The 14,065-nt window shown below is 51.0% G+C and overlaps 1 protein-coding gene across 3 annotated transcripts in view; it reads right to left on the bottom strand.

Moving 5' to 3' along the window:
* Positions 1–13,856, bottom strand: part of RET (ret proto-oncogene) — a 65,566-nt gene extending 51,710 nt beyond the window's left edge. For all 3 annotated transcript variants that reach the window (XM_037037779.1, XM_037037782.1, XM_037037781.1), the window contains exon 1: positions 13,587–13,856. In XM_037037779.1, coding sequence (XP_036893674.1) covers positions 13,587–13,653 — 67 coding nt within the window. In that variant the 5' untranslated portion in view covers positions 13,654–13,856. The remainder of the gene's footprint in view (positions 1–13,586) is intronic.
* Positions 13,857–14,065: the final 209 nt, after the last annotated feature.

Here is a 14,065-nt window from a genome sequence, read left to right as displayed (position 1 = left end):
AGCGAGGACTCCCCTCCAGAATTGGCCTGATGTTAGTGGCACACCCAACATGGTAGAGAAGGCCCTGTGGGTAGTAAGGGAGACCCTGGAGGAGCCAAGTGCCTGGGCAGCCACAGGGCTGCAGGCTGGGTATTTCTTTCATTTTTGCAAGCTGAGATGGGGACTGCACTTCATGATGCAGTGAAGTTATGTGAACTCTAGCGAAGAGAGGAAGCGTTGGAAGCAAGGATCTATACCCTGAAGAAAGACCTCCTAATGGTGGAATAAGGGCAATCTCCCTTCCTAGTAATAGTAGATGAGTCAGAGGAGAGGGAGGAGGAAACCAAATTCCCTGCAGGCCCAGTAATGCTACAGAAGATACAGTTGCAGCAGCCCATGGCATCTGGGAGAAACTCTGATGGTCCTGCCCAGATGGTTAAGCACACAACCTATCGCCCCCATACACAGAGGTCGAACAGGTCAATCGTGCAAATCAGTTTTGCCAGTGACCCAGGGAGCCCTTAGCAGTGTGGCTCTTATGCCCTTGGAAGAGGTGGATAGCATCATGTGCACTGATAATGAGTGTTGTAGACCGTTCTGCCTGGTTCTAGGAATTGTATCTCAACCCCTTGTGGCTAAGGGCGAGGGACAACTTTGGAATGTGAGCTGTAGGGGACAAAGCTTGTCTCTGGTAGCAAATTCTGCCTCAGTTTCCTCTCCCTGCCCCCAAAGCTTGGTCAGAAGTCAATGACCAGTAAGACCCCTCAGAGGAGGGGCAACCTAAGCCAGACTCGATCACTTGGGAGGCCTTCTTTGAAGGACTGGCGGGGGTGGGGGGGGTGGGGGGAGCTGGGGCAGGAAGCGCTGGACACACACACACACACACACACACACCAGGCTTTGACAAAACCCAAGTCCCCCCTGTTCTCTGGGAGAAGCACTTCTTGGCTCTAATCCCCTTAAGCCTGAATACCCGATGGGGAGGGGTGCAGCTCCTTGCCTTGCTAGAGTGTGTCCTGGGGAAAAATCTGGCATCACAAAGACTTCCTGATAAACCTGTGAAATCTGCTCTGCTAAGAGTGCTTTCATTCATATGTTAAGGGTTTGAACAGGAAACCCTAAAACTCTGTTCCTGACAGACTCGGACTCATAGTAAGCCCTCAGATTTCTTTGAAATGTTATCTACTATTTGATCCTTGCCACCCTGTATTCCTTTGTATTAGAACCCAATAAAAGCCCTTGGAGGAAGGGGCTCAAGGCCTTTTTCCCCTGAGAAATTGGCCACTGCTCAAGGACTTTTTCCTCTGGAAAAATGGCCACCTCTCCTCCCCAAGAAGATCACATCATATCTCAGTCATGTTTACTCTCATCCATGGCACATGGGGGACTTGCAAGGAAAGTCGCCCCCACAGCTATCATTTAGAATAGAAGGGCACATAAAATGCTTTCCAGGTAAGGCAAGTTAAAGGAGTTCATCATCACCAAGCCCTTATTATACGAAATATTAAAGGAACTTATCTAAGAAAAAGAAGATAAAAATATGAACAATAAAATGATAACAAACTCACAGTTATTAACAACTATATACTGGACATAAGACCATGTGGTCTACTATAGAAGCTTGGGGATTACCTGTCATCTTAGCAGGGTACAGGAAGCTTGGGAGACCTGTGTTACTTGCTTGTGAGAGCATCCCCAGAGGCCTGTGGGAACTACTGGGCGAGTGGTTCAGGGACCAGTACTGCTGACCTGGTAGCAGGTAGATGTAATCAGGCCCCTGCCTAGTTCAGAGCAGTATAAGTATGCAATCACATGTGTGGACACAGCTACTGGACTTTTAGCAGCATACCCCATATGCCACCCAGATCAGAAAGTGGTAATCACTGTGTTGGAGCACTGCTTATGGGCAAAACTTGGTCATTGAAAGTGATCAGGGGATGCATTTTACTGGAGCCTTAGTGCAACAATGTGCCTGAGACCTACAGATCGACTGGAAATTCCATGTGGCCTGTCACACCCAAGCTGCTGAGATGATTGAATGATATAATCATCTTTTAAAGCAGGGCCTATGAGCCACAACTGTCACCCCTATGCTGGGGGGCTAGATGAAACACTTATGAAGTGTCCTCTGGACTCTAAATGGGAAGAGTCAGAGTAGGGACCATCTCCCGGGAAGCACTGCTCCACCGGACTGCTGCTCCAACTCAGCTAAAGTACAGACTAAGGATGTTTTGCTAAAACCAGGCATGGGAAAATAAGGAAGTATTCTGTTGCCTGCACCTGAGGGCTTGGAATGAGGGCAAACAGCCACTTGGACATGGCCTTGGGAAATAAAAGCGCCCCCCCGCCCCACTCCATATGCACTAGGTGGCTCTTGTTGCCCCTTCAGGACAAGAAGGGGAGAGAAACTAACAAATAGTGCCCTGGGTGATTGGGATATAGCCTCCAATTTTAAAGAAACATACCCAGGGCCAGCGCACCATGAGATGCTTCTGTGTAGCAGCTTGGAGGTATCCTTATGGCCCATTATGAGTTCTCCACTGTTGTTGCAAATAGATGCTGAACCCCCAGTTGAGGTGCGCAAGGTATGATATTCATGCCTAGGAAAGACTTCTCTGACAGCCAGTGTCTTATTGGCTGACCAGAAACTTGCTTGTATATTGCCCAAGAATCCTGATTTGCCATTGTTAGTTCTGATAACTCCTTTGTCTTTCTGCCCCTAGGGTGCAAAGTAACACCTTCATGGACTGGGTACATACCTATGCCTCAGTAGCTTACCAATCATCATGCTGAGTCTGCACTGAAATCTCCCTGAGCATGTCTTCCAGCTTCCCATGGTGCATTTCTCCAACTTCTGTCTCAAAATGGACTTGGTTACAGAGAACCAGTGGAACAGTGCACATTTCTTATGGGATGTGACCTGGACTGACATCTCTGTTGTTGCATAGCAGCACTATGACCAGCCCTGGCCATTAGGCAGCTACTCCATATAGGATGGCTCAGGGTGGCTCATAGCTGAGGCTATGGAGCTGGCTGGACCAGCTCCTCTTTGTACTGAGAACCTCAAAGGGCAGCCTAAGTGGGCAGGATTCCAATAGATTTGTGTCAGACTCATACTCTGAATCATTACTTGGGGGCACAGAATGGTATGTGGGCTACAGTTCCCACTGGGGGCCTCTGGGTGTGTAGCTCACCTGGGTGGCCTTACCTGCCCGGAAACTGGACTGGCTGTTGTACCTGGGGATGGCCTTATTTGCATGCTCAAGTTCAGAAAACTCTTGCAATTCAGTCAACCAAGAGGGAAGTGTTTAAGGCACAACACCAGGTAAAGCATACTTCCTGGTGGTATTACCCATCAGCTATTTTTTCTTCTCAAGCTGCTTCAATAGTCAGAGAGTGAGATAACTGCTTTGGCTTTGCAAACTGCCTATGCATTGTGAATGCAACACATGATTCTTTAAGCTTATTAAATGAGGAAGTGTGTCAATTAAAAAAAGTAGACTTACAAAATCATATAGGCTTGATATGCTAACTGCATCACAGGATGGGGTATGTTCCCTAGGGGCTGAATGCTGTGTATACATTCCAGATGTCTACCATAATGTTAGCTACGCTCTACTGGCATTAGCTTCTGAGACCCATGCTGTGGAGTACCTGATAGGTGATCCCTTGCAGGAAGTGTGGGCATCCCTAACTATTGAGTAGCAGTGAGTCCTTGCCATGTTTAGTGGCGGCATTTGTGTTCTGGTTGCATGCTGTTTCAGTTTGTACTGCTGTTGCAGCATTTGGGTGAAGGGTTCTGCCTTCCTCGCCAAGGGACTCTAGTGAAAGACACCCTCTTATAGATTGTACGGTGAGGAACCCCGAAGGGGTGGATTTTAGGGAAAATGGAGTCAGTCAGGCTCTCTCACCCAGATATCTGGGCAATTAAGATAAGTAGTATTCTTATAACCTTGAGAATGGGCCCACATGCACAGAATAACACTTTGTTATATAATATCTTGGCACCCAGTCAGCTTTGTGTGCACTTAGTGTATAAGGGAGTTGGGACTTCCCATGGCATGACATATGGCTTGTGGCATACGTGGATCATCCCATCCCAGAATAAATGCATGTCAGACATCCTGATGGCTCCACAAATTTTTCTCCCCTATATCCAAATCCTCTGTGAACCTACCTGGTCTTGAAAGGCTGCAAGACACTGTGCCATTGTGACCACAAGGCTGAGTGGCCTTTCTGGACTGGACACACAGCAATAGTAAACTTGATGGGCCCAGCACATGGAAAAGAGCAAAATCCATCCTGGTACACATTGAGTACCCAGGCTTTCCAGAATGAGCAATGAAGCTCTCCATGCTCCACAACTAGCACAAAGCTCGGGTCTTCTACACACCTGTCTGGTCCAGGGCTTTACACATAGCACAGCTCTCAAGCTATGCTTGAGATAAAGGTCGGGTCCCCTTCCCACCACTATCCTTCTAGCTTGAACCCCTATGGGGTGGTCCATGGTGGGAGAAGGCAGGAAACCCAAGGTGTGTCCTCTGACACTTGTCCTCCTGGGCCCTGGCTGGGCAAGGTGGCTGGCCATCTGGAAGAGCATCTGGTGGAGGAGAGATCCAGGCCATCCCTTGCTTTAGAAACCCTACAGTACCTGTACACACAGAGACTCCTCTATGCTCGTAAAAACTCCTTCTTCACACACCTTGCTTGAGCTATCCATATAGGTTAGGGATGTCACTCTCCCCATTCCATGCTGAAAAACAAGTCCAGAGTTCACCTCTCACACTCATGGTGGAACTGAAAACAAGGCCTTGTTCTCTTGATATCCCCCATATCATCCATGGAGCCCTCTGCCCAAGGTGGAGAAGGGGCTGGGCTTGGCTGAGGTTTGGGGGACTGATATCTGCAATCAACCTGGGACCTAGCAGCCCAGACTTATCCTCTGCCTACAGGCCTTTACCTTTTGCGTCCAGGGACCAGGGCCTCAGACTGCACCCAGCATATACCTGCTGCTACTACCTACACTCTCCCCACCACTGCCCAAACCAGCTACAGTGGACTAAGATGATGGACAGTCCTGCCCAAATGTAATTTCCCAGCTGCCAAGTTAATCATCAGCCTCAATGGCAGTGCCTTCTGGCTTCTATGCAAAGGCAACTGTCAATTAGGTTATAATTAATTTCTTACCCAGGGTAAGGCCTTTCTGGAAAAAGAATGCCCACTCAAGGGGCCTGCTCATAACCTTGTACAGGTCACCAGGCCCCTTTGGCTCCAGGGCTCTTGTGTCCTGCAGTCCTAGCAAACATTGAGCATACCAGCCCTGGCCTGCCCATTTTTTGCCCTGTTGTCCCATGCCCTCTTCTCACTGGTATTCACCATTAACTAGTAAGACTTCTATGGAGCATTCTTTGTGAGAGGCCCCACTTAAAGTGCTTCACATTCACCATCCTACTTAATCAACACAACTGCCAGAGGTAGGAGCAATTATGATCCTTGTCTGATAGAGGGGGAAATCAAAGTAAAGAGAGAGGCTAAGTATCTGGCATAAAGTCACACAGACAGTGAGGTGGGCCTTAAGTCCAGGGCTACCACAGAGCAGTGTACAAAGCCACAGGGCTCCTGCTCAGGGTCAGCCATGCACACTTGTGCAGTGCGACCTGGGGACCCAGGCCACCCACCCACCTGCTTGCAGATCAGGTGGAAAATATTACCATAAGTAAACATCCACAGTACCCTTCACCTTCTTCTAAAAGGCAAGTGCTTCTAAATGTTTCTTCACATGAATTTGCTCTTTAACATTTTTTGTGAAATAGCGTGAAGGCCTAGGAAAGGATAATGGGGCAGAGGTTTGCTCAGGCTGTTCCTGCATGGCAGGGAAAAAACACAATAATGGTTGTTGTGTGCACAGAGCCACCTGCAAGGGGCCCAAGGATGCTAGAGATGTGACAGACTCATCCTTGTTGGGCACAGAAGTGAGTCTTGAGGGGTTCTTCACTATGGCCCTATCAGGTCCTAGTACCACCAAACAATTGAGAAGGTGGATTCAGCAAAGTCTGCTTCCACATGTCAATGATGACTCATGACTATAACTTCTAGTGAGGAGGAATAGTCAGGCCAGCCCCTGGGAGAGTAGCACCCACACAGGGCCACCTACACATGGTGACTGGGACAAAGACGTCTCCATGAGACCTCAGCACCCTGTTTGTCAGAGCTGGGCCTCATTGGGACAACTGCAGTCTGGACATGCCTCCCTTGTCATACTTGTGAGTCATCCCCCTCAAAGGGAACCCCATATTCTTGGGTACTAGGGGACTTCTGCCAAGCCTACCTTCCCTTCTGACCCCAGCACACACTTCCCCCTTTTGTGGGGAGGGCGGGATTGAGATGTCACAATGCTGTCCTCTCCTTTTTCCACTCCTGCTGTGAGCACAAGCACAGGGGACCCCAAAGAAGGCCTTAGGGTCTGCTTTGCTGGGATGGTGGAGATAAGAGAGCTGGGGAAGACTGAGAGAGGTAGGTGCTGGCAGAATGTGGACCTAGGGCCAGACAAGCCAGTGAGTACTGAAGGCCCCAATGCACACCCAGCAGATCAGTGGTGGGGCCCACGTCACTTGCATTTTGTTGCTGTTGTCAAGTCCCCTTGGGGCACCAGACCTTGAATACCTCAACTTTAAGAGTAAAAAGAGGAATTCAACTCCAGGGCTGGGGTAGCTGTGTGGAGAAGGGGTCATGGCAACCAAGTCCTCAACTGATACCTCCCCTGCATGTGACAGTTCACAGCTCCTTCTGGGTTTCAATTTTTCCATCTATAAAATGAGAGGGTAGTACCTACTGCTGAAGCTCCTCTCAGATCAAATTCTGATTCCCCTATGAGTCTATGTGATGTCTTTGCGGGAACAGTCATGGAATTAACTTTCTGACCAGGGGCCAAGAGACATGATGGACCTTGGGGTGAGCTTTAGCCTAAGTGGCCACTGTGGGGTGAGGGAGATGGGGCTAGAATAAGATTGGAACCATACACGTCCTCCTAGGCCATAATAATAAAGCAGGAAGACATGAGCCTAAATTTGAAGGAGAGAATTTGATCTGAGATCCCCAGGAGGATGTTGAACCTGGGCAGCTTGCCATGGGACTTTCCAGGCTTGGCTGCTTAGAGCTCTGAGCCCCTCCCCATGTACCCCCAGGTATGGGTGTGGACTGGCTGATGAAGGTGTCATGAGTAGGAGACACACAGACTGTTGAGTCAGAGAAACTTGTAGGGATTTCACTTACCACCTGTAGTATATCACCAGCCCTCATAGATACAGCTAGGTGGGAGGGTAGGGAAGCAAAGAAAATAGCAGCCAATCCTTGGTCAAGACTTTTCAAGGTTCTGTGGAGTCATGTCTGTGGTCCAGCAAGGATCACTTTCAGGCTGCCCACCTGAAAAGGCTCAATTTCTCCTAGTGGTGGTGCTAAGTGCCTGTTAATGCTTTTCTACACACAGGCACTGCACCCACTCTGTGGCTAAGTGGTGGCTGGTGGATCCCTACTCTTGACCCCATCCTTTCCCCTCTCCAGAAAGGAGAGAAGGGGAAGCAGTAGACCCCACAGCCAGTGCTGGAAGAGCAGGATAGAGAACAGGCAAAGAGAGAGCCGATGCCCAGGACCAGCTGGCTCAAGTGTCTTCCACCTTTCACTGTCTTTGCCTGTTTTACCAGCTAGAAAAGTTTGAGGAAGAAGCTCAATAAACTCACTCTGTTCAGAGGCCCATCATCACTATGTAGCCCCAGCTCAGCCCTCATATTCACCCCTACCATTGGATCCTGGCACAAAGAACACATATCATTCCTACCATTTTCAAGTTATTAGTTAAATTTTAGAAATTTACATTTTTTCTTTTTCCCTTTCTGGAAGAGTGAGAATCATTAGAATATTTCAGCAATCATATTGGTACATGTGGTCTATACATACCTATATGGTAAGGGGTGGCCTAGAACCACTTTTCATAGCCATTGCCTTGCCAGGGGCTTTCTGATTGTTTTAGCAGCAGATACCTTTCTCTAATCAGAGCCCAGGTCAGGGCTATAGCTCTGGGCAGAGCTCAAAAGTTTGCCTCACTGCCCCTTCTTCCAGGGCCACACTGTCCCTTAGGTACTTTTCTGGAGATCTGGGCCACACAGAACCCAGACATGTGCACCCATGTCACAAAGGATTGAAGACCCAAGACTGTGATGAGGTGCAGCTGCCAGCACCTGAATCTTTGAGGGGAAATTGGGGTCCCTGAGACTTGACCCTAAAGAGGCACAAGTGCTTCCTCTGAGCAGGTCTGAAGAGCCCCAATGGACATTGCTGATGTCATTGAGAGCTTGCTTTGGCCAGCCCTCTAGGTGAGTACACACCTGTATATGTAGGTGTACAGGTGACCTTTCTGTGGTAGTACCCTGTCTGCTATACTTTGTTGAGCCACCCACAAAGCAAAAAGCAAACAGAGGTGTTTGCGCAAGGCTGGCCATCTGCTCTCCTTGAGGGTCCAGGTGTTGCCTGGACTGCCTCCCTTAAAAGGCCCCACTGGTATAATCTACTCCACAACCACCATTTTCTAGGGGCATCAATTCCAGCAGAGTAGGAACTAAGGAAACAGTGGTACCTTGCTGCCACCTTTTGCCCCACCTCTGCCTTCCCCAAGGTTCTCAGGATAGACAGGTCAGAGGTCCACTGGCTTTACAGCCTCTAGCCTTGGGGACAAAAAGGGGTACCAGAGGATCCAGCAAACACATGGCTGTGAGGCCCTAGTTCTCTGGAAGCCAAGGCCTTGCCTGACTCTAGAGATCAGGGAAAGTGGGTCATGGGAGAACCAGGTGGGAAGGGAGGACAGGAGGAGGGTCCAGTCCATAGGGGCTCCCAAATATCCTAGAGCCTCAGCCAGAAGAAGGCCTGTCTTCTAAGGTCCTCTGAGGTGAGGCAGAGCCCTGACTCAGGAATCACAGCCTCCCCTAAACCCCTAACACTGTCCCTGGGCTGCCACTTGGGTGGGGGAGGGAAAGCCATGTGAGAACTGAGAAGTCTGAACTTTCTCACCCTTCAAGTCCTCCAGGAGCACCTTCCCCAGGTTTCTAAAGGAACACCCTGGGCCTGATCTCTCTGAGTTTTACTGACCTCACCACCTCCTGCTCAACCTGCCTCTCTTCCATCTGAAATCTCTCTCTCTCTCTCTCTCTCACGCGCACACACACACACACACACACACACTTGAGATAAGTGACAGTTTCCTTTAGTGCCTATGTAGCTCTGACGTGAAAGGGCCATTCTGTTGTGCCCTACTATGCATCCCCAGGCCTTTAAAGTGCTCTGTGCAGCAGGTGGTACCTTGGGGAGTGTTTGTGGATTGATCACTCTTACTGTGATCGTTACTATTAAGTCACTCAGAAAAACTGCAAAAATGAGGAGGAGGATAAAGATGATGATGATGACATGAGGAGAGGCCTAAGATGAGTGGCAGCCAAGGTCAGGAGACTGCACAAGACCCCCACACTAGGAAGTGTCTTCCTCAAAACTCAGAAGAAGAAGAAGGCCCACAGTGGAAATGTAGCTGCTTCCACAGGATGGAAGGAAGTACTACTTTAGTGGGATACTTATCCAACTCTTCTGTTTTTTCTGGGTGCCAGGTTGGGTGCTGTCTTCTCCCAGCTTGCACTAGAGCTGTAGGTGGGGAGGGCCCTGAAGAAGAGAGCCTGACTACACCCATGCTCCCCACTCTGAAGCCCAGCCTCTCTCAACTAGCCCCTCCCCCTCCTCTGAACCCTCTCTCTTCAGCACAGTTGCGTCTGTCAGGTGTTGGGTCCCTAGGCAGAAGATGATTGAAGTGGCTACACTCCAGTCCTATGCCACTAGCACGGAGACCTCTTTCTGTCACACCAGAGCACATGTGCCTTCTCCCCTGGGACCATCTATGACAGGACCATGACTGGTGGCAGTCCCCAGACCTACAGGACTCCCAGACATCAGCTAAAGCAGTGGTTCCACCTGAGAAACCAGCTGGGACCCAGAGGGGTTCCAGTTTAAGGCAACTCAGCATAGTGCCACACTTTACTTCTATTACTGGGCCAGGCTGTCCCCAGATCCTTTGAAGGCCTGAGCAGGTGAGTCACAGGTGGCTGATTAGGCTCAGGGCAACCTTCCTCTCCCAGAACACTTTCTCAGCCCTACCCACTGTCCCCACCATTGCTGGCCCAAAGAACAGGCTTGCTGAAAGCCAAAGGACTAGGGATGGGGAGTCACTAAGTCCTCTATTTGGGCTCAAGTTCACAGGCTATGGGAGCCTTAGTTTCCTAACCTGTGAAATGAAACAAAGCACCTCCTTCTGGGTTTCAGGAGGGCACAGTGAGCTTGCAGGCAAGCAGTACTCAGCATAGACCAGCTTTGAGCCCCCTGTGGGGTGTGGCTACTGCTGGCATCATCCTTATCTAGTTAAGAACAGAAGACTGAAGAGTTCTTTTCTCTCAGGTTGCAGAGAGGGGGAAGGCCTCAGGGGAGGTGGTAGCTTCAGGGTCTTCCCTTTATCTTGGCACCTCAGGCTCTGTTTTAACACATATCATAATTTTTAATTAGTTCTCTCTTTCCCTCCCTAAAAGGCCATTAGCTTCCCATTAGGTAAATGCATCCCATTTTCTTCACACCACCAAAGAAACAGTGATTTACTTAGCCATCCCTAAAGCAATTCTGCAGAATAAAGGCAATTTAGCAATGTGCTCAATAAACTTCCATGTTTGTGCTCTGCTCTAAGGCCCCACCCTTAGGAGCCCACCAGCTGGCTCAAGCCCTCTGTTTCTGGGTAAGCTGAGTCCTGCTGGGGCCTAGAGCAGCCAGTGTGGGACACAGGCAGCTCTAAGAGGCCAGAGAGTCTTAGCATGGTGAAGGAAAGAGGACAAAGCCTAGGTGAGCCTGGCAAAGCAGGATCCATTTTTTACTAGTCTTTAGCCAAAAAGAGGAGAGAAACTGAAAGAGGAAGGAAGACTAGATGGAGCAGCCTTCCTGGTTGACAGACTGCTCTGGCACCTACTGGTCCAGGCAGGAGTGCCTGCCCAGGACCTACTACAGAGAACTGGGCCCAGCAACCTGTGAAGGGGGCCTGCCAAGTCATGAAAAGTTTCCCCTTCTTTGGTGCCTGGGAGTCAAAGGCCTGGGGGTCCCCAGAAAGAGAGGGCAAGTCCTTCCTTCCAGCAATCGGTTATGAGTAAAATGAGACCTGTTTGCATATGCAGAATCCCTGTGTGTAAGAGTGGCAGGAAGAGGGTCTGTGTTCCCTGGGTGAAGGTGGAGTGTGAGGGGCCAGGCCACGCTGTGGGAGTTGCCCATAGGCATCATTAGCATGTGTGCTTGAGAAAGGGCAGGAGTGTATCTTGGTAATGACTGAGTGTTTAGTGAGCATGGATGCAAGGGTGTGAGTGAGAAGAGGAGTCCTGCCTTGCTCTGGGAGTCTGTGCCTGGGTTGGCACACTTTTCTGAAAGTGTACATGGTTAGACATAACAAGAATGTGCACATGTGGTGAGGAGGCAGGAGGATAGGTATGGGAGGGTGCAGATTGTCAATCTATGTTCCATGACCTTGCTATAAAACCTTGCTCTTTGGGTTCTCCAGTCCACCCCTAACAGCCCTGGGGCAGTGCTGCTTCTTTCCCTGCATTCTGGTCTTGACCACTGTCTCTTTATCTGGGTTGCCTCTTTAAACCCCTCCTGTCAGTCCCCCAGCACAGAAGGGAGTTTTCTGTCTCGGGGAGGCCTCTGGCCAGCAAGGATATGGCCTTCATCCTCTAGAGACTCAGCCCACCCCCTAGGCAACAGACCAGGCTACTGGAGCACATATCCACAAGAGGGCACCAGCAGGCCGAGTTGTTCCCAGACTGGGTGGGTATAGATGCAGTGGCAGTCTGGAGCAGCTCACAGAGAATCAGGGTCTGTAGCTCAAAAAGACACCCACAGGCCTCTCCAGAGGCCCCAGCTGTCTCCTCTAGGGTGCTGTGGGACCACTTCTCCACTTTCAGTGTCACCAATTGTGGTTTCTTGGTCATCCCAAGGGAAGGGTGGGCAGAGTGGGTCTCATTTTCCCTTGGTTGGAAAGCCTGTCTTTGACCACCCAACTCCATGGGTCAGGGGTGCAGAAAAGCCCTCTGTCCCTGCCAAGTTTCAGAGGCCAGTGGCTGGCTGCCCACACTGCTTCTGGCTTACACCTGAATACAAGCCCACAATTACAAAGTTGCCACCCAAAAGTTACAAAAGAGCTTTAAAACACCCTGTTTGTGTTTACTTCTGCTCTGCCTGTGTTTACAACCTGTCTTCCTTCTGCAGCACTGTGACTCCGGCTCGCCAGCACTGGGAAGAGATTCTCTCCTCCCACTCTTCCCCCGGGGCAAAGAAAGGGTGTCTCACCCTGGGGACCATTATGGTTTCGGTATCTGCTCCTCGATACTGAGATCCAGTCACAGAAACTAAGCCTACAGTAGGTCTGTGAACCCAGAGTTTATGCAGGACCTGGGACTACAGGCAAGGTGTCACCCCCTCTTCTGTTCCCAAAGGCCTCAGGGAGGGAAATCTCTTTGTAAGCAGTGGGGGAGGGTGGCCAGTGTTCCTTCTCTGTGTAAGGAAAAGTTGGTGCATACTGAGGTACTACAGGTGCAGAATAGTCAGGGACGTTTTGAGGGAAACTAACATGCTAAAATGCATGGCCAAGGGGGTCATTTATATAGCCTTGAGGTTCATCCTATTAGGATTTGGGGGTGGGGGGCGGCGACCAGCCTTTGCAAGGCTATTTATAATACTCCTAGCACCTTGCACCGGCGTAGTGGCACAGAGGCCTACAGCCCACTCCAAGATTGTCAAAAGCTCTTGGTAAGGGTTGGTCCTGGGCTGTTAATATGTACCCAAAGGCCATACGTTCAGATGGACTTGCAGGACAGTGGGGTGTTCTAAAGCAGCCTAGTGGGGCTCAATCATGGCAGGCTTTCAACCCCGTTGTGCTGGGCCACTCTGAGCATGCCACCGAGGGCAGCCTGCCCAGCAACTCGAGGCTTTTGGGTTTTTTAGAGTTGGACGTAAAGAACCTCACAAGGTAAAAGCAACCTTTTATAAAAGAGCAGATAGCCTCCGCATCTGCTGCGGCACAGACAGATCCTACCGGGAGGAGGAATGCACGGACGTGAGGCGCAAAAGGAAACCGGGGCTCAATCTTCTGCAGAAATAGAACTCCCTGCGCAGGTCGCTGGCTTTCTAGGGCTACCTCGCCCGTCCTCCCCTACCTGTGCTGGTACTGCGACAAGATACGTCCACTTCGTTCCAAGAATCACTAGGCTGCGATGTGCGGCTGCAGCTCGGACTCTGGGAACCGAGCCAGGCAGCCCGGCCTAGCGCGCTTCTTGCTCCAGCCCTAGACTCGCACAACTCGAAACCCTCCCTAGGCTCCCGGCTCACTGCACATCTCGTTCCCTGCAGGGTCTCTTTAGCCCGCAAATGCGATGCCTGATGCCCACTGCACACAGAACAGCGTTTTAGAACATATTCACTCCGCCGCTCCGCACGCGGCACCAACTTCGCCCTGGCTGTTGCGGGTACCGGCAGCCGGTAGGACTCACCTTCGCTGAGCAGCGGCAGCAGCAGCAGCCACCGCAGCCCCGCGGTGCCAGCCATCGCCCTAGCCATGTCCTGTGCGCGCAGGGGCCGCGGCAAGAGGGTTGGTGGCTCCGGCAGGAGCTGTGGGCAGCAGGGTGGGGCGCTCAGCAGCACCGCCCCATCCCGCCCCAGACGCAGGGGACACTGAAGACGCAGAGCGTTGAAGGACTCTGGGCGCTCCCTGGTGTTGTGCACTGGCCTCTGGTAGCGAAGCTTTAGGGAGGTGGTCGCGCGCTGCGGAATAGGTGCTGGCAGGGGCGGGGTGGGGCGGGGCCAGGAGGCTGGCTTGGCGCGGGTAGGGGTGGGACTCGGGGTACTTGTGGGGTGACTGTTAGTGCAGATCCCGGAAGGCCCTGGTAGTAGAGAAGCGCTGGACACCGGGGACGGACCTGGGCTGGGCTGGGCAGGAGTAGGAGCGAGGTGCAGGGCTCCGGGAGCGGGC

This window comes from Sturnira hondurensis, unplaced genomic scaffold (assembly GCF_014824575.4).
Source record: "Sturnira hondurensis isolate 20B ecotype Veracruz unplaced genomic scaffold, ASM1482457v3 Scaffold0023451, whole genome shotgun sequence".
Classification (NCBI taxonomy): domain Eukaryota; kingdom Metazoa; phylum Chordata; class Mammalia; order Chiroptera; family Phyllostomidae; genus Sturnira; species Sturnira hondurensis.
The sequence above is the reverse complement of the archived record's forward strand: the minus strand, read 5'-3'. Positions and strand labels throughout refer to the sequence as shown.